Source organism: Microcaecilia unicolor, chromosome 6 (assembly GCF_901765095.1).
Source record: "Microcaecilia unicolor chromosome 6, aMicUni1.1, whole genome shotgun sequence".
Classification (NCBI taxonomy): Eukaryota; Metazoa; Chordata; class Amphibia; order Gymnophiona; family Siphonopidae; genus Microcaecilia; species Microcaecilia unicolor.
Window position 1 is genome coordinate 219,151,749 of NC_044036.1, and position 19,062 is coordinate 219,170,810.

At 47.1% G+C, this 19,062-nt stretch overlaps 2 protein-coding genes across 5 annotated transcripts in view; one reads left to right on the plus strand and one right to left on the minus strand.

Annotated features, from left to right (window-relative positions):
* Positions 1-953: 953 nt before the first annotated feature.
* Positions 954-18,865, minus strand: TMEM203 (transmembrane protein 203). The gene is made up of 2 exons (XM_030206232.1): positions 18,778-18,865; positions 954-3,221 (listed from the first exon to the last, which is right to left on the minus strand). Exon 2 carries the CDS (start codon positions 3,103-3,105, stop codon positions 2,695-2,697), a length of 411 nt encoding a protein of 136 aa, XP_030062092.1. The 5' UTR covers positions 3,106-3,221; positions 18,778-18,865; the 3' UTR covers positions 954-2,694.
* A 14-nt stretch (positions 18,866-18,879) lies between these two features.
* Positions 18,880-19,062, plus strand: part of NDOR1 (NADPH dependent diflavin oxidoreductase 1) — a 390,824-nt gene continuing 390,641 nt past the window's right edge. For 3 of the 4 annotated variants that reach the window (XR_003942469.1, XM_030206227.1, XM_030206230.1), the window contains exon 1: positions 18,880-18,940. The gene's annotated coding sequence lies outside the window, so the exon portion shown is untranslated. The other variant, XM_030206228.1, reaches the window with a different exon arrangement.

Consider the following 19,062-nt stretch of genomic DNA (forward strand, 5'->3'; position numbering starts at 1 on the left):
CCAGGGAAGCTCAATGCGAGAAGATTTTTGGAGCCAGGTCCGAGTCCTGGACATCGGTATCGACATCGAAGACTGCATTGGGAGCAGCAGTCCATATGGCTGCTTTTAGACCCATAGACACTGGGAGCAGTAGTGCATCGGATGGGTCTCCACATCTTGATGTCTGCTGCTGGACAGGGCCCCCAGGACCGGCCAGTGTCAGACCCAACCCGAGATGGCATGAGGATTTAACATCAATCTCATTGATGCCAAGCTTCGGGCAAAGGCAAAGAAGCATCCGTCAGCAGAGATCGTCCGATTGCACCAGGAACAGCGCTTAAAGCCACTGGGGGCTTTAGTGGAAGGAAAAATGTAAAAAGCCAAATCAAAACACATGATGGTGCCTGAAACAAGAGGCAAGGCACCACACACCACAAAAAAAAAAAAAGCACAGGAAAGACCCAAGCGGAGACTAGGCCTAAACGCGGCCTAAGTCACGGAAAATAAAGAAAACAAAAACCGGCAAAAAGAATTTAAAATATATGGGAAGAGAAAGGGACAAAGGCCTCAAAAAGGCACAGCGAAAAATCACAAAAAAGAAGCTGAAAAGGCACCAAAAAAGCTCTTCTGAACTGGGAATGAAGAACTACAGACGTAGTCTTCTCCTCACCATGGTACAAAAACAACTGCGGTAACCGTACCTTTGTGGTGGCTGATAGGCACTTGCACATGAGCAGTGAAAGTGTCTCACGCTCCACAAAGCTCTGTAAAGCTTGTTATAAGCTCCAGATTGGGCAATGTGGCGCCGTGTTACCCACTTATGAGAATTAATGGCCTTGCTTGTCCTTGGAGAATATAAAACACACAAATATCACAGTCTTGTGGCCCTAGTACAGCCATTCCCAACCTAGTCCTCAGGGCAAACTTGGTCCCATCAGGTTTTCAGTGAATATGGATGAGATAGGTGTGTACAAATCTATCTCAACTGCATGCAAATCTAATCATGAATATTCATTGTGGATATCATGAAAACCTGATGGGACTAATTGTGGCCCAAGGACTTGGATGGGAATGGCTGCCCTAGGAGCTAACAGCATGCATGCACATGCTCACTCTCTCTTTCCTGGTGCTGCAGCCCTGGAGCAGAGAAATAAACACTTCGCCCTAGCCCTACATCACTATGAGTGGGGGAGCAGCTGTTTCCAGCACTGATGGTGCTCATTTTCAATCACAGGGAGCGAATAGGGTTGTGTGTGTATTCACTCTTGGCAGGTTTAGCAGTTCTGGAGGCAGTGGCTTTCTTGACCCTTTCCCCCTCTTTCTTTGTTCCTAGAGCTACTGTCATTTTCCTTTCAGAGATGGTGAAAAGGATTCTGAGCAGTGAAGAAGCTCAAGAGGGAAGGATAGAGAGAAGGACCACTGAAACTAAATAAAAGGGCTGCTCCCAACGTATTGGTTGAAATTCCCAACCTGCAAGATCTGGGGAAAGTGAGAGGTAGGAAATAGTCCATGGGAAAAAAAACCCTTGCTCTGGGGAACTAAATCTGAGATGGAGGACAAGAAGAGTGTGGAGGGTTAGAAAAACTGAGGACCTACTCTGTTTGAGACAAAAGATAAAACTTTATCTGTGCTGAGAAATTCTTTACTTTGGCAACTGGATGCACGATAGTAATAGTAAAATATACGTCACTCCCAGGATCCTGAGGAAAAAAAAACCCCAATAAAGATTTTATCACACAGTGCTGTAATACATAAAGAATGTTCTTTATAAAACAATATGAATAGTAATCTATTTGAGACTGAGACTGCTAGGTAAGGTCTCATTGTCAATGAGCCACAACTGGGTGGCAGCACACATCACTTATGAGGCAAAGCTCCCTAACAGCACCTTAAATGCAGTGGCATTCTGTGTCTCAGCCAGTAGCGAAAGTGTAGAAGATATCAGAGATTCCAAGAAAAATCTGGCGATACAGAACTATTACTGAAATTTGTGCGTGTAGTTGTGTTTTGCTACAGTAACCCAGGACTGGTTTGCATGTTAGTAGTTGTGAATACAGATTTCTCACCCCCATACCTCTCGGTGCTGGTTGTTCATAGTGCAACTCAGAGAAAGCACAGACTAGCAAAATGTATGTGTCACCCGCTCTTCTATAACTAAGAACACAGACACATCATTGCTGCACTTGAGCTCCAGGGCTTCTGCTTTTCTTAAAGGGGAATGGGTCACTCTTTAATACAACACATTATGCTGCTTTTTTTTTTTTTTTTAAAGCAGCAATACTAGCTACAGTGCCTGATTCTTTGCACTATTGCTTCCCCTTTTGGTCTTATGCCTAGGTTTCCTTTTCATCCCTGTCCTTTTTATTTCTTCAGGTTTCTGTCTGTAGTGTATTTAGTCTTTATTAAAGTTTTCAGGCACCAAATTGATACATATGAAGATGAATATTAAAAACAAAAACAACAATAAAGAAAACCAAAGCAGAACTTCCTGTAACAAACAAGGAGCCAGGAAAAGACTTGTGAACTCAGAAAAATATTAGATAAAAGATTTGGTCTATAGAATAGAAAGATTCACTCTGTAGGTTGTCTCTGTCGAGCTGCAGCTGAAGCAGTCTGTGACTCGTTAAAGCAGAACTGGTGTAGGCAAACTGCTCTAATTTGGGATACACACATTTTCCAAAAGCAGTTCTCTAGCTGTAAAGCAGGACTTGCTGCTCAGTTGACTCTGCATGCTCGGATCATGAGGAGCTGAAGCAGTATGAACACAGGAGACATGATGAGTCCATACCAGAGATCTGGATTTCTCTGTACAAGTTTCTGACACAGAAGCATCTCAAAGACAAACTTCAGGCTGAGGATGGTCAGGATCCAGAAGAGGCGAAGTACAGCCAGCCGCTTCTCGCCATCCTGAAACAAGCGTACTGACACAATAGCAGTGAAGTACGTACCAAGGCCATCAGCTGCAAAAAAAGGAATAAAAACGTTCCACCAGCTCAAGCCTGGAGCAAAGCCATCCACCTTCACTGCCAGCAGAACCGAAAATATCAGCAAGGCAAAAACATGCAGGAAGACCTCAAACTGAGCCAGGCCAAGCCACTGAACCAGCTCCCGCAAAGAAAAGAGCATTGTTTCCACGTTCTGGAACTCGCGTGATATCACTAGTTACCAAACTGTCACACTCCCCACAGAGTATTCTTCATGGTAACCAGTAGCAGCCAGCTGTGAATGATGGAAGTAAACAACTAGAAAGGGAAGAAAAGGAGGCATACTTCAGAACACATGAAAATCAGTTACTCTGGAATCAATTCAAGGTATCACAAAATGCATTCCACATATACTTAACTATAGGACAGTATTAAAAATACATACAATGAGCAGATGTGGTAACCTGGGATAGTAGCAGTGGGTAAGAGGGAAGGGGGTGTGGTCCATGGAGCTCTAACCACTAGGACTCCATAAATTCCAATCCCAGTTTCTTGTCCTATATAATAATTCTCACCTCCAACAGGATGTGCCTGGGACCGTGCCTGCCGGAAGTGGTCTGCTAGGCAGGCACGCACTGACCTCAGTGTCATCAGTGACAGACAATTTGGCAAAGCAAAACAATCTGAGTGCTGGCCATTAGGACACAGGGTTGATAGGAGAGTTTTAAAAGACTGAAGGAACCGAAAGTGTTAAAGGGAGGGAGGGGGGAGTTCTGAACCACTGAAAGACATGAACATTTGGGAAAGGAAAACAATCTGAATGATGGCCATTAGCACACAGGGTACATAGGAGAGTTTTAAAAGACTGAAGGAACCAAAAGTGTTCGGGAGGGGGCGGGGGGGGGGGGGGGGGGGGCAAGTTCTGAATGAATGAAAGAAATGAAAATTTACGAGAGGAACACAATCTGAATGCCGGGCATTTGTACACAGGGTAGATAGGACACTTTTTAAAAAAAATGAAGGACGTGAAAGTATTACATCTTGGGGGAGGGGTGAGGAGGAAAGCAGTGGGGTATCTGGATACTGGGCGTTAGGGCCACGGGGGTACATAGACTTTTGAAAGCCTTAAGGAACCCAAAGTGTGGGAAGGAGGAGGAAAAGGAGGGGAGGGAACGGGGTGAGGGGCATTAGGAACAGGGGAGGGGGCCCTGTCACACACTCTCATTCTCACAGACACACTGTCACACAGACAGTCTCACTGTGTCACACACCCGCACATTCACTCTGGCTCTCTCTCTCAAACATACACACTCCCAGGAAAACCTTGCTAGCGCCCGTTTCATTCGTTCCAGAAACGGACCTTTTTTACTAGTTTAATCAGAATTTGTCCAGCAGTATTCCTACCGGTGAACATACAATTTTTGAACCTAGCAACAAAGACAAATAACGCAAGACTGCCTTCCAAAAATGCTGTACCTGGTAACACTCCCACAAACAATGGATTAAAGATCCTGGTAGCCTCCCACACTTCTCACACAAAGGATTTTCTACTCCTCCCATCTTAAAAAGCTGAGTTTTTGTAAGGTATGCTCTGTGAAGAATTCAGTACTGGCATTCACGGAGACCCGCATTGCCTGTCATTTCCGGTATCCGAGATGTCATTTTATCAAAGTCTAAGGACAGTCCTGGTCTTGCTAAATCTCGAGCCCAGCGCATTCTTATCAGCTCTCTATCCTTCATAAGTGGCAGTTTCCCCAATAGCTGGTACAACCTTGAGACCGAAAGCCGAGCAGTTCCCCCTCCTTCCAAAAACTGTCTCACCTTGTGACAATGCCTGGATCTTAAAGCCTCCGGATCTAAGGACCTCACATAATGTGTTACCTGACTATAGGCAAATATATTGTTCATATCATAACCGATACCCAAAGCTCCCAAGCTTAACAACGTCCCCTGCTCATTCAAAAGATGTTCCAAACGACTAATGCCTAACTGCCCCCAAGTTCGAAATGTCCTATTATCTATCCCAGGCATGAAACATAAATTCCCACCAATTGGCATGTCCGACGTTTCTGTCTGCAAACCCCAAATGCCCATCAGATCTTTCCAAAGGGTTCGCAAAGATGCCAGCAACAAGCTATTCCTCAAATGCTTTGGAACGAAAGCTCTAGGTGCCTGTAATAGAAAGTAGAAATGACAAGGGGCAAAGAACTGTCCTATTTCTTTAGGCGTGTAATCTTCTCGGTCAAAAAACCAATCCCCAAAATACCTCAGTAAACATGCCCTATTATAACGTCTCAAATCTGGTAACCCTAGCCCCCCCTCTTTCCAGTGACCCATCAACAAGGGTAATGGCAACTTAGCCTTTTTCCTTCCCCAGCAGTACTGTCTAAACAAACGATATAGTAATTTAAGGTCTCGTTGACGTATGAGGACGGGCAGTAATCTCAAACAATACAGCCATCTGGGGAACTCTACCATCCGAAACAACTGAATGCGGCCATATAATGTGAGGGGCAGAGTCACCCAGCTATTCAAGCGCACCTCCGTTGCACCTATCAGTCTGTTGACATTTAGGCGATATATATCTAATGAATTCATGGACAACCAAATTCCCAAATAGCAAAAAGATTCCTGCGCCCATTTAAGAGGAAAGGTCCGTCCCCATTCCCTTTTCTGCTCCTCTTGAGAGGCCAATGCCAAAGATTTTGTGTAATTAAGCTTAAATCCTGCATAGTCACCAAATTCTTGAAAAAGTTCTAACAGAGCCGGGAGTGACTTTAGGGGCTGTGTCAGGTGTACCAGCAGGTCATCCGCAAAGGCAGACAATAAAAATTGCGAAAGTCCTATCGGTACCCCTTTTATCTCTGGATGGGATTGTATTGCTCTAACCAGGGGATCTAGGGACAGGACAAATAATAAGGGAGAAAGCGGGCAACCTTGCCGTGTACCTCGAAAGATATTAAATGAACAGGAGCGCACCCCATTTACCCAGACATAAGCTGAAGGCTCCAAATATAGCACCCTAATGGCATCTAAAAAGGACCCCTGAATACCATATTGCTTCAACGTCTCAAACAAGAAGGGCCACCTCACCATGTCAAAAGCTTTCTCTGCATCAAAGCTGATCAACAGAGAAGCCAAACGTTGATATTTCACTGTCTCCAAGGAGGCCAATATGGCACGGATAATCCGAACCGCTGTTCTCCCTTTCACAAATCCTACTTGAGCCTCCTCTACCAGATCTGGAAGCACCCTGGCCAACCTATTTGCCAATATTTTAGCGTACAACTTGACATCCGCATTGAGAAGAGAAATTGGCCTATACGATCCAGGGTCTGTTACGTTCTTACCGGCCTTCGGGATAACTACAATCTGGGCTTCTTTCATCGTATCCGGAATAATCCTCTCCTCCACCATAAAACTGAACAGTGCCAGAAGCGGGTCTTTAATGTTTTCATAAAATTGCTTGTAAAATTCCATTCGATAGCCATCTGGACCCGGCGTTTTATGAGATGCACTTTGTTGCAATGCTAGCATAAGATCGCCTTCCACAATTGGACCATTCAGCCCTTGCACCTGCCGGGGAGACAGTTTAGGTAACTCTACAGAATCTAAAAACATTTCTGCGCTCAGCCCCTCATCTTCCGGCTTAGCATAAAGAGCCTCATAAAACTGATCTGTTCTCAGCATCTGCCCGTTTAAGGCCTTCAACTGTAGAACTCTAGAAACTCCACTCCTGCCCCGCACCATATTTGCCAGCAACTTCCCGGCCTTATTACCATATTGAAATAATTTATATTTATAATAAAATTGGGTTTTTACTGCCCTCTGGTGTAGTAGTTCATTCAGTTCTTTTTGTGCGCCCAAGAGTAGTGTCCTATTCTCATCAGTAGCATGTCGGCCATATTGCCTCCTATAGTTGCGAATCTGCAAGTCTAAACGCAAAATCACCTTGTCCCGAATCTTCCTAGCTCGAGCACAGTAGGAAATAATGTCCCCCCGCAATACAGCTTTTTGTGCTTCCCAAAATAAGGGCGGCTGCTGCCTATGTCTATCATTGTGAAATGCATAATCCGCCATCCTCTCCGTTAAGAATGCCTGAAATTTCTGATCTCCCACCAATTCTAAGGGATATCTCCAGAGACGCATACCACCCCCCTTTATGGGCCCCACCCATCTCAGCCAGATCAAAGCATGGTCCGAGACTGCATAAGGACCAATCTCCGCCTGTGCTATCTGTGAAAAAAGAGAGCTCGAGACAAATAAATAATCAATTCGAGACTGTGACGCATGAGCTCTGGAGAGATGGGTGAAATCTTTGTCTGACGGATGTAAGACACGCCACGCATCCACTAAGTCTAGTGCTTCACAAAGCAGAGTCAAGGCCCGGGCACCCCCTCCCGAACTCCCAGCACCAGAACCAGATCTATCAAGCAGGGGATCAACCACGAGGTTGAAATCGCCTCCCACTATAAAGTTCCCCCCTTTAAACTTAGTTAACTGAGTAATTAACCCCTGAAAAAATTTTTTGTCAAACACATTTGGGGCATACACATTACAGAGCACCAGATTTTGACCTTCAACTTCCATTGAGGCCACAATATATCGCCCCTCCGAACTCTTTATTGTAGATATAGTCTTGATTTGTAAACCTTTCCTGAAGAGAATTAACACCCCAGCCTTCCTCCCCACTGCTGGGGCCTCTAACAATGAACCTACCCAGCCTGTCTTAAACTTTATATGTTCCTTTGATGATAGATGCGTCTCCTGCAGCAGGGCAATATCTACTTTCTGCTGCTTCAGCGCCTGGATCACTTTCGTCCTCTTTATGGGGGAAGAAACTCCCCCCACGTTCCAAGAGACAATTTTAAGTGACCCCAGTGTACCAAAAGTCAAATATTAACACATAAAAAGTTATATTTGTGAACAAAACGAGAGAATCCCCCCCAGCCCATGGGGCTTCCCTCTTCAATCCCCCATAACTCCGGCCCGGCGAATACACTCTTGTCATAGACCTCCTACCCTTCCCTATCCCCCTTCCCCCCCCTAGAACCGCTCCACAGTTTTACCGTGGTCTAGGATCACGCGAGCTCCCCCCCCTCCCGCCCCTCTCCATTCCCTCCCCAAGTATTACCCTCTTATCAAGAACCACCTTTAAATCTTAGCTCCGCCTTCCTTATACTTCTATCACACCTAATTGATCCATATTTATATTACAAAATCCCCAGAGACCATTATCATAATAATCTACTTCCTCCCCCAATAAACTCAATAATTAAACATTTACCACATTTCAGCCCTTGGTCCCAATCAAACAAACAATCAACAATTTAAACAGTGGTAACAGGTATAGTTTGACCATTTCAGCAACTTCCGGTTCCTGGGCCAGCTACCGCTCTCTGAGCTATCAATTTTCAGACTTCGTCCACGTCCTCCTGATCTGTAAGCTGCACTATTGTCTCCAAGAAGCACCAGTTGCAATGTATCTGCAAAGTCTCTACCCGTGCTCCTTCACGCTGGTTCTTCAGCTACCAGGTCCCTCTTCACAAACTGCATGGCCTCTGCTGCCGAGGTGAATATGATCTGTTTCCCCTTGTGCCAGATCTTTAAACGGGCCGGGTAGAGCAAAGCAAATTGAATTTTTTTGGCAAATAGCTGTTGACACACCTCACGAAATGCTCTCCGTTGCGTGGATACACCCGCCGAGAAGTCCTGGAAACAGCGCACAGTGTGATTATCATATTGTACAACTCCTGCCCTCTGAAAGGCTCTAAAAATCTCCTGCTTATGAGCAAAATTGAGGACTTTGAAAATAACAATTCGGGGGCGCGGATCTTTCGGGTTTCCAGGTCCCAGCCGATGAGCACGTTCCACTCTTAAGGGCCCCGCTAGCGATTGTAATTGCAGAGTTTTTGGTAGCCAGGTCTCCAAGAAATCTTTCAACTCTAAATCTTTAATCGTTTCAGGCAGGCCTACCATTCGGATGTTACTCCTGCGAGCTCTGTTCTCCAGGTCTTCCAGCTTACTCTCCAGCTTGTCCACCTTGCTTTTCAAGTCAGTTTGCGTTTTCTCCTGTTGTTGTACCTGGTCCTCTACATCGGAGAGCCGCTGTTTGTAGTGGGAAAACTCTGATTGGATGGTCTCCAGCTTAGTATCGATACCTCCTAATTGTTCTGCTATCTTTTGGAGTTTTATATCTACCGACGATCCCAGCATGGCAGAGACTTCCGCCGCCACCTCTGCCGCCCACGCAGAGCTGACTGACTTCGGGCCGTCTTCTTCTCTGTCCGCCATCTTTGCCTCTGCTGTGCGGGTTCGCGTGCCGTCTTTCTTCACCGGTTTCGCGGTCATCGCGCTCAACTACGACTCCGCTACACTTCTCAGCGAAGCCCCGGTCTTTTAGATCGCCGGCGGTGTATTTTACCGCTGTGTAGAGCGGCGAGGGTAAAGGTTTTAATTGTAAAAACGGCGCGGGAGAGGCAGGAGCTCAGCGCGACGACACCCGCTCTCTAGCCGCGCATCACGTGACCCTCTCAACCAGGCCTTTAACGGAAGAAGTAAATGACATCAGCTGCACATATTATAGCAGGAGATGTTTATCCACTCCTACCCTAGCCAAGATAATGTTCAAGCACCTTTCTGACCTCATTTGCAACTCTCTTTAACTAGTCCTTATTTTCTTACTCCTGTTATTCTGTCTTATCTATATGTTCTATCTTTGCTTACACCCTAAGCTGTATATTAAAATGTTTTATTGTGCAGGCATTATGTTTCAATGATTTTTATTAGAGAAATACCAAAACAACAATTCCCACAAGCAGCTTGTCATTACAGTCAACTAACTTGTTTCAGCGTCTCTATTGGTATAAGCGAACATGTTTAACATCATATATGAACTGCTCTAGTAACTTTTTACATTTTCTCCCCCCTCCCCTCTTCTCCCATCCCATCCCCTCACCCTCCCCTTCAACCCTCCCCCCTCTCCCTCTCACAGGTACAGTCCACAGGCCGTGTAGTCTTGCTCTCAGTTTAAGGTCCATGTTACATATTCATTATTTGCCCCCTAGCATGAGGTGTTAATGTGAGCCAGAACGGGGTCCAGCAGTTCCAAAAAAGCTTTTATGAACTATGGCTTCTGACCTCTCAATCTCGTTCTCTCCGTTCGGAGTAGGTGGCTCATTTGTCCTCTCCATTGGGATACTTTGGGGCTTTCCGGCACAAGCCAGGTCACTAGAATTGTTTTCTTCGCCACCATTATAGATCTGGCAATGAATGAACGGCACCCCCTTGGGAGGCGGCCCACCAGCCGCGGTTGCCCGAACAGGAGCTTGGCTTCTACTGTCCATTGTACATCCCAAATCACTGCGATCTGTTGGGTCAGTTCTTTCCAAAACCTACCCACCCGCCATCTCCAGAACATATGGCCTAACGATGCCCCTTCTGCTTTGCATTTGGGGCATGCTCCATCTGGCGATAGTCCCATATGAAATGCTCTCCTGGGTGGGATGTATGCCCTCATAAAAACTTAAATTGCAGCTCCCAGTAGTATGCTTGGTCCGCGTTCTTACGATACCCAAGCAGGTGCTCCTTTACCATTGTCGTCGATATTTCTGTCCCCAGCTCCGCACTCCACAGGCATGCTAGTCTCTCTATATAAAAGGCAACCCCAACGTTCTGAAGCCTCCACGGAAGTTGAGGCGCCCGAGATATCCGGTGTGCACTGGAGTGTCTGCACCGCCCTCGCGTCAAAACGTCATGACGTCGAGGACGGAGCTATGACACTCGACGAGGGCCAAAACGGAAGCGCCACAGCGAACAAGGCAAGTAGCTCGGAGGGAGGGGGCCCCTTGCTAGCGCCCGTTTCATTGCGCTCAGAAATGGGCATTTTTTCCTAGTGTTCCATAATCTGGTTCTTTTGCCATGCCCTTTAAATGCCTGTGATAGTACGTCAGTGGGACTTTCTTTTGTGCCCCCAACGAGAGCGCGGAGCCCAACTCTTCTTGCATATCTTCTGCCATGGCCTCCTGCGGGAAACTGGCGATATAATGTTGTAGCTGGTAATAATGGAGCCAATCTGCTGGGTTTAGGGTGTATTGTGTCTGGAGCTCGGCCCAAGTTTTAGTTTTACCCTCTGTATCTATTGCCTGCAGTAGGTATTCTAGTCCTTTGTCCTTCCAGCGAGTAAAAGCTGTATGATGTTGGCCAGGCAGGAATTCTGGATTGCCGCAAATTGGGAGATATGGAGTCACCTGGGACGAAAATCTGTGGTGCCAGCACAATCAGCGCCACGCCGCCTGCGCAGCTGGCAAAAGCTGCGCCGCAACCAACAAGTTTGGTTCTCCCTTGCTACCCCGGTGGAGCAGGTAGCTAATATGGGTCTGCCCTGTCTCTTGTAATTCCAATCGGGTGGGGGTGAAATATTGTGTTTGCCTTAGCCAATCGTTCAAATGTCTCAAGCCACTTGCTATTGTCATGTAACGTAAGTTTAACAGTCCCATGCCTCCATATTCCACCGGCAAACGAAGGATGGTCAGCGCTATTCTTGGTTTTTTCTTGGCCCATAGAAATGCCTGTAGGATCTTGTTATGCCTCTTTTCGTCTGCCCTGGTTAAGTATAAGGGCAGCGTCTGGAACACATACAGTCATCGGGGTATTATCATCATATTGTAGAGGGCTATCCTGCCTGAAAGCGACAGGGGAAGCCCCTGCCACATCTGCAGGCTAGATCTCGTGTCATCCATCAGCTTTCTCCAATCATACACTTGTGGAAGCTCTTGGGGTGTTCTAACTCCCAGGTACTTTACTGCTTCTGTCTCCTAGTCTATAGGTAATGCCAACCTCTGTTTTGTGTCATTGCCCTGAAGAACTTCCAGGGCTTTAGATTTTTGTATGTTCAGTGTGTAGCCTGACAGTGTCCCAAAGTCCTGGATCACCTTTAAGATCCTGGGGATTGCCCTTTCGGGATCTTGGGTGATCACCAGAAGATCATCGGCAAAAGCCAGAGCCTTAACCGATCCTCCCGCTAGTAGAACTCCCCTAATCTTCCCATCCTCCCGTAGAGCGCAAAGCAAGGGTTCCATCGCCAGGACAAAGAGGAGGGGAGAGAGCGGGCAACCCTGCCGGGTCCCTTGTTGGATCTCAAATGGGGTTCCCTTTACTCCATTTACCAGAACTGATGCCCTGGGACGAGTGTACATTGCCCTCAGTGCATCTGCAAACCACCCCTGGATTCCCATATATGTCAGCAGCTCGAACAGGTACCCCCAGTCCACCTTGTCGAATGCCTTTTCGGCATCTAGACTAAGTATCAATGCTGGTTCCTGGTCCTGCTGGCACTTTGCCATCGCCAACAGTAAGCGCCTGACATTGGTGCCTGCCTGTCTGTTTCTCACAAAACCCACTTGCTCTTCCCCCACGAGTTCAGGAAGTAAGTGGCCCAGGCGTGTTGCTAGAATGCGAGCCAGAATTTTTGTATCCACATTTATCAGGGAAATAGGCCGGTAAGATCCCGGCTGTCTCTCGTCTTTTCCGGACTTGTGTATCAATGTTATCAGGGCCTCATTTGCATAAGGGGGAAATTCCCTATCTTCAATTGTCTGTTCCAAGTGTCTCCCCAATGCCTCGAGCACGGGCTGCGGTAGGATCTTATAGTATTCCCCCATTAAGCCATCCGGCCCTGGGGCCGAATTCAGGGCCAGGGCTTTTATGGTATCCTGTAGCTCCTGCCCTGTTATTGGGTTGTTTAATAGGGCTATGTGATGTGGCTGCAACTTGGGCATGCCTACCTGTTTCAAGTAGCTCGCTAATCTTCCCTGGTCCCGAGTTGGCATGCCCTCATAGAGCGTACTAAAGTATCTGTGAAAGATCTTCCCTATGTCCTCGCTTCTGTGTTTTATCCCCCCACCCGGGTCTTGGATTGCTGTTATTACTTTCCTGGAGTTACCCGCTGCTGCCAGTCTAGCTAATAGGGTACCAGCCCTATTCCCAAATCTCTGAAGTTTGCATTTATAGTAGATCAGCGATCTCCTAGTTTGCTGGTGAATTAAGGTATTAAGTGCTACTTGGGCCACTAAGTACTGTTCTTTGGTGACTCCATTCGGAGATCTTATGTATTTTAGTTTGGCTTTCTGAAGTTGTGTTTCTAAATGTAAAATCACCCTCGCCCTTTTTTTCTTCCGGGCCTGCACAAAAGCTATAATGTCCCCCCGTAATACCGCTTTGGAGGCCATCCAATAGAGTTTTGGGTTGTTCATATGCTGTTTGTTAAACCTCTCATATTCCCATCTTGCGTGTAAGTATTGTACAAATTCCCTCTCTCCATGTAGGTACCCCGGGTATCTCCACCCTCCTTGGCGCTGGTAATGTTCTGGGGCTTCCAAATCCAACCAAATGAGCGCGTGATCCGAGATCTCTATGGGCCCTATACCAGTGGCATTCACCCATGATAAGGCCTGTCTATCTACGAGTATGTAATCTATTCTTGTGCCAGTACCGTGGGCCCTCGATAGGTGCATATAATCTTTGGTTTCTGGGTGTAGGGCTCGCCACACGTCCACCAAGTTCAAGGTGCAAATGAATGTAGGGAGTGCCCTTTTCTTACTCCCTCCCTGTGGTGCTTCTCTGGGATTCGTTGTGTCTAGCCCCGGGTCTGCTATTAAGTTAAAATCCCCACATACCAGTAGTTTCAGCGCCGGTGAGGGAGTACATTGTTTTATTATGGCTTGGAAAAAAGACGGCGTATAAGTATTTGGCCCATACAGGGAGACCACTAAGAAGTCCCTATTCTGGAGCCACAGACGCACTATGATGTATCTCCCTTGGGTATCTGCTTGGATGAGCTTTGCCTTTGCTGCTACTCCTTTTCTTATTAGAATCGCTACACCCCGCTTCCTACCCTCCGCTGACGCTGAGAACACCTCCCCCACCTATGCTCTTTTCAATTTGCTGTGTTCCTCCTCCGGGAGATGGGTTTCCTGCAAGCAGGCAACATCCGCCCTATGCCTCTGCAAGGCCTGTAATATTTTTGATCTTTTCACTGGCGTGGCTATTCCTCCTACGTTCCACGAAACGATACGTGTCACCCTAACCATCCCTGTGGACTGTTTATGGTATGTTGTGTGTTACTCTCAGTTGTTAGGTCTGGGGGCCGGGCGCCCTGCCTCGCCCGACTCCCCTGTGAACTGCGGTTGTGGGTAGGTTCTAGCCATTGCTCTGCTCTCAGGCTTCTGCGTTTCTTCCTTATAGGTGTGACTTTGGCTGCTCGGCTATCCCTTATTAGACTAAATTGTGTCCTCCTCCTGTCTCTTTCTGTCCTCTGCCTTTCTCTACCTTTTTTGACTGTGGAACCCTCCTGTGAGTCTGCCTCCCTCCCACTTCCTCCGCCCCTCCCCGTCCGCCCTCCCCTGTCTATTCCTACCCTGCCCCTCCCCCTCCAGCCCCCATGTCCTCGACCCCCTAGTAACCCCATCCACCCTGTGGTGCAAGATCGTGGATGGTGGGCCCCCTCCCCCAACATAAAAATTCACCTGTTCCTTGTGTTCCGTTAACCTACTATGTATTAATGGCCCCCGCGTGCTTTCTGTTCGCCCCCGCTACTCATTACAGATCAATGTGTTCACTTCTACCCATATCTAGTTCCATCCTATGTCCACACAATCTGTACCTCATTCATTCAGTGGTCCGGACTCATGGCACCTGATTTTCTTCTATCAAGCAGTCTTTGAGGCCATGTTGTGCTTCTTGAGGTGTGCGGAAGAGTGTCCAGGTTCCATTTTGGAGAACCTTGAGCTGCGCTGGGTAGTTAAGCATGAATCTTCTCTTTTGCGCCGCGAGAGTTTTACAGATTGGTCCAAAAGCGCAACGGCGCTCCTGAAGCGCTATTGAATAATCCTGGAAGATTTTTATAGTTTCCATCAAATGTAAGCGTGTCACACTTTTGCCACGACCCGCGGAGTATCTCCGTCTTGAGGATAAAGTTGTGAACTTTTTACTATGACCACTCACGGACGTCCTCCGCCATTGGTTTTGTGGCCCAGCCTGTGTGCCCACTCCAGGCATAGTGGCCCTGCGCTGTCGGACAGTGCGAATTCTTCCTTGAACCATCGCTCCAACTGCGTCTGGAGCTGGCTGTCGGGGACTGACTCTGGCATCCCCACACGTCTTAGGTTTGACCTTCTCGAGCGATTTTCGAGATTGTCCAGTTGTTGGGACTGCGTGTCGACCAATTTCTGCAGGCTCTGCACTTGTTCTTGCAAGGTGCGCTCCGCGTCTTCCACCGTCACTATCCGCTCCTCCAGATCCCCCGTCCTCCGGGTTGTATCTTCCAGCCGGGTTTCCACCGCCGCTAGCTGTTCAGACAGCTGGGTGAACTGGGGGGCCATAGCTGATTTTACTGCCTCCGTTAACTGGGTAAGTTGCTCGGGAGTGAACAGCGACGGTGGGGTCGGTGTTGGGCTGGCGGCCATTTTGGTTTCGCCGGCCCCGCGTTGTTTCTCTGCATCTTTTTTCACCGCCTTCCCTAGCATATCTTTCTCCACTTGGACCAGGTATTGTTCCATATACCTATTTCTTTTTAGGTTGAAAAATTGCCACTTCCTGGCTCGTTTTCTTCAGTTTTTAAGGCTGCTGGGGGAGGGTTTCTCGAGAGCTAGAGAAACACGTCCTCTCCTCTCACTCCATCACGTGATCTCATTGTGCAGGCATTATAATGTAGCATACTATGCCATACTTTGTACTGTTTGAATATATTTACTGCTTTAATTGTCTATTGCTTATTTTGACTTATTATTGCCATATACCACCTTGAGTGAATTCCTTCAAAAAGGCGGTAAATAAATCCTAATAAATAAATACCCAACCTGGGTGAAGAATTTTGTGAAGGACCCTGTCAGTCATCGGCCAAGGGGGAAAGATGTAGAGCAGGTCCAATTCCGGCCAGTGCTGTAGGAGTGCATTGATCTCTTTGGATTCGAACTGTTGAAGAACCAAGGCACCTTTGCATTGCAGTGCGAGTCCATGAGATTGAGAGTTGGAGTCCCCCACTTGTCAACTAGAAGTTGAAACACCGTTGAGACAGCTCCTATTCCCCTGGGGCCAGAGAGTTTCTGCTCAGGAAGTTGGCTTGAACGTTAAGTACTCTGGCAATGTGAGCTGCCGAGATAATGGGAACGTGGTGCTCCGCCCACTGAAGCAGAAATTGTGCTTCCACCACCAGTTAAATGCTGCAAGCCCCCCTTGCCTGTTGAAGTAAAATATTGCCATCACATTGGCCAACAGAACTCAGACTAGGTGCCCCCAGAGAACATCCTGAAAGATCCTCTATACAGCTTGGAGTTCCAACTGATTGACTGACTATTGTGTCTCCACCTCTGACCAAAGGACCTGAGCATAACACTGCTGGCAATGCGCCCCCCCCCCCCCCCCAACCTGACAGACTGGAATCCGTGACCACCACTCTATCCACTGGGACTGTAGCCACTAGTTTATGCTGATCTTCACCTGCAAGAGCCAGGGAAGATGACGCTGGTAATCCTGGGACATTGAGACCACCTTGACAAAAGGGAAAACTCATGTGTGCCCTGGCCCAGGGCACAACTTCCAACGTTGCTGCCATCGAGCCCAGGACTTGGCTATAATTCCATGCCCGTGGGTTCAGATGAGAAAGCAACAGGCAAACCTGAGACTGGAGCTTGTCTCTGTGAGATCCAGCAGGAAAACCTTGCCCTGGCGAGTGTCAAAATGCACCTCCAGATACTCTAGATTCTGGGATGGGTCAACTGGCTCTTGGCAAAAAGTGAAGATACTTACCTGTAGCAGGTATTCTCTGAGGACAGCAGGCTTCGTATTCTCACAAGCGGGTAGATGCCGACCCATGTCGCATGGTCCAGCATTTATGCCAAAGTAAAAAAGCCAGAGTTTTGTGAAATGCGAGCCGCGATCCACTGCAAATGCATGAGTGCCTTCCTGCCCACCGTGATAAAGCAGTTCCTTCAGTTTAATTTTAAAGCGAAAACAAATAAAATAATGAAAGAGACAACTGTGTGTGGGTGTGGAGACGGTTATAGAAGATCTTGGGGAGGGAGGTGCATCATCACAAAGGAATGCAAGGACGACCAGGATGCCACCATGCAAATATCTTGTGATGGAATTAAGCAATGCTCTGCCCAAGACAAAGCCTGAGCTCTGGTAGAGTGTGCCCTCAACTCCTGAGGTACCTTTTGCCACTGAGCAAGCTGAGGAAATTGCCTCTTTAATTCAGAGAGCAATGGTTGTCTTTGAGGCTGCTGCACCTTTTCTCGGACCCACAAACAAAATCAGTAACCTATTTGACTGGCTCCTCTGTTCTCTGCAAACAGTGTAGGGCTGTGTGGACATTCAGAAGGCACAATATTGGCTGAGCAACATCCTTTGGAAAGACAGGTAGAGAAATGGACTGATTAAGGTGAAAGGGGGAAATCAGCTTGGACAGAAAGGACCACTTTTTCCTTAGAAAACAGGAGAAAGTGAGCAGGGCTTTTCAGCCTGAGAGTAGAAATGAGCTATGGAGACTGAGAGAAACACTGAGCTAGTTTGACTAAGAAGTGGTGGTATTCAGCCATCAGAGGAAAACAGATTTTGTTGCGAGGGCTCCCTGAATCAGTCCTCCTGCTCCAATTCTGTGCCTCAACTACTACGTCAGCATCACTGAAAACAGTCAACCTGAGCAGGTAAGACCAGAACTGATGTCTATGTGCCCTAGCTTCCGATTAGAGCAAAGCTGCAGGTCACCGTCCACTGCTATTGCACAGACGTACCTCCACCCAAAGCGCCATTGCTGGAAAAAAGGAAGAGACAGAGAGGGAAAAGCCTTGGCACCACTGAGCATTCTATAAACAGAGCTCCAATTAAAAGAGAAACTTGTCTCAACAGTCAACACAGAAACCTCCTGCCCAGCACTGCTGGTAATATGAGGCAGCAAAGGATCGTTGAAAAAATAGAAGAAACCGGCAGATATCACTGCTTAAAAGGACATCATAATCTTGTCAGAAAGTTTGTCTCGCTGAGAAAAGCAATTTAAGCCCCTTTAGACTTATTCAAAATGACCAATAAAATATACTGGAGTGATGCTATAAGCTGAGATGAAAATTTCAAATGCATAGAATTTGTGCGTTAATCAGAGAGATTCTGCCAGCCACATGAGCCCAGGGGTGAAGCACTGACTACATAGTTTGTAACCTTTAGATTGTAAGCTCTCCTGAGCAGGGACTGTCCTTCCCCATGTGAAACTTGTACAGCGCTGCGTAACCCTGGCAGCGCTATAGAAATGCTAAGTAGTAGTAGTAGTGAAGCAGAGAGCAGGGTACAGGATAGGAATTACAAGTGGTAGTCTTTTGTCACCCAAAAAGTTGCCAACTCTAGCCGTGCACCCAGGATTTTATTTATTTTTAAATCAACTTAGGCTCAATTTTTCAAAGTTTTTTTTTTTTTTGGGGGGGGGGGGGAGGGGGGGGGAAACTTACCAAAGGGCCAAGCTTCCACACGTGTGACCTTCGGAATAACTAGGCATACTGGATAAGCAAATTCTCTAGTGTAGTACAAGTGGGTTGCTAACTACAGGGGCAGCCATTTTTACTCTCTCATCAGGTCCTAATACGCACCTCTGCGACACACCAGTTAAAGCATTCTGTTTGGAACAAAATAATTTATAAGAATACTCGTGTAAAACCACAGACAGTGAAGCTAATACTCCAGAATCGTTAAAGCTATACTACGGCGAGAACACCTCAAGCAATACAATAATTATCATCTACTATGCATATTTTATCTTTGACACGTCCACGAAAACCGTTACTGGACTCTACTTCCTAAGACTATTACTGTGTAACCCCTCACTCACCCACTCCCTTCAGCTCGCCATATCCACATCCAAAAGCCGTGCTGTATCGATGGGCCACTTGAACACTTCCCACTTTCTGTCGCTCGGGAGCTGACATCATTCCGGAGCGCAGTCAGTGTTACAAATAATGCGGAAACGCTGGTAGTGTACGCAGGAATAAGAGGTGAGTGGTTCTCTGTTTGCTTTTTACGATGTTGTTACTTTGTCTTTTCCTTTTATTTATACGCTCTTTGGAGCTCCTCATTCTGTTGAACGTATGGTCTCGCAGTGGCTTGGGTCCTGAAC

Excerpts from the sequence above, each read along its gene's own strand:
- TMEM203 (XM_030206232.1), bottom strand. The coding sequence starts at position 3,105 with ATGCTCTTTTCTTTGCGGGAGCTGGTTCAGTGGCTTGGCCTGGCTCAG.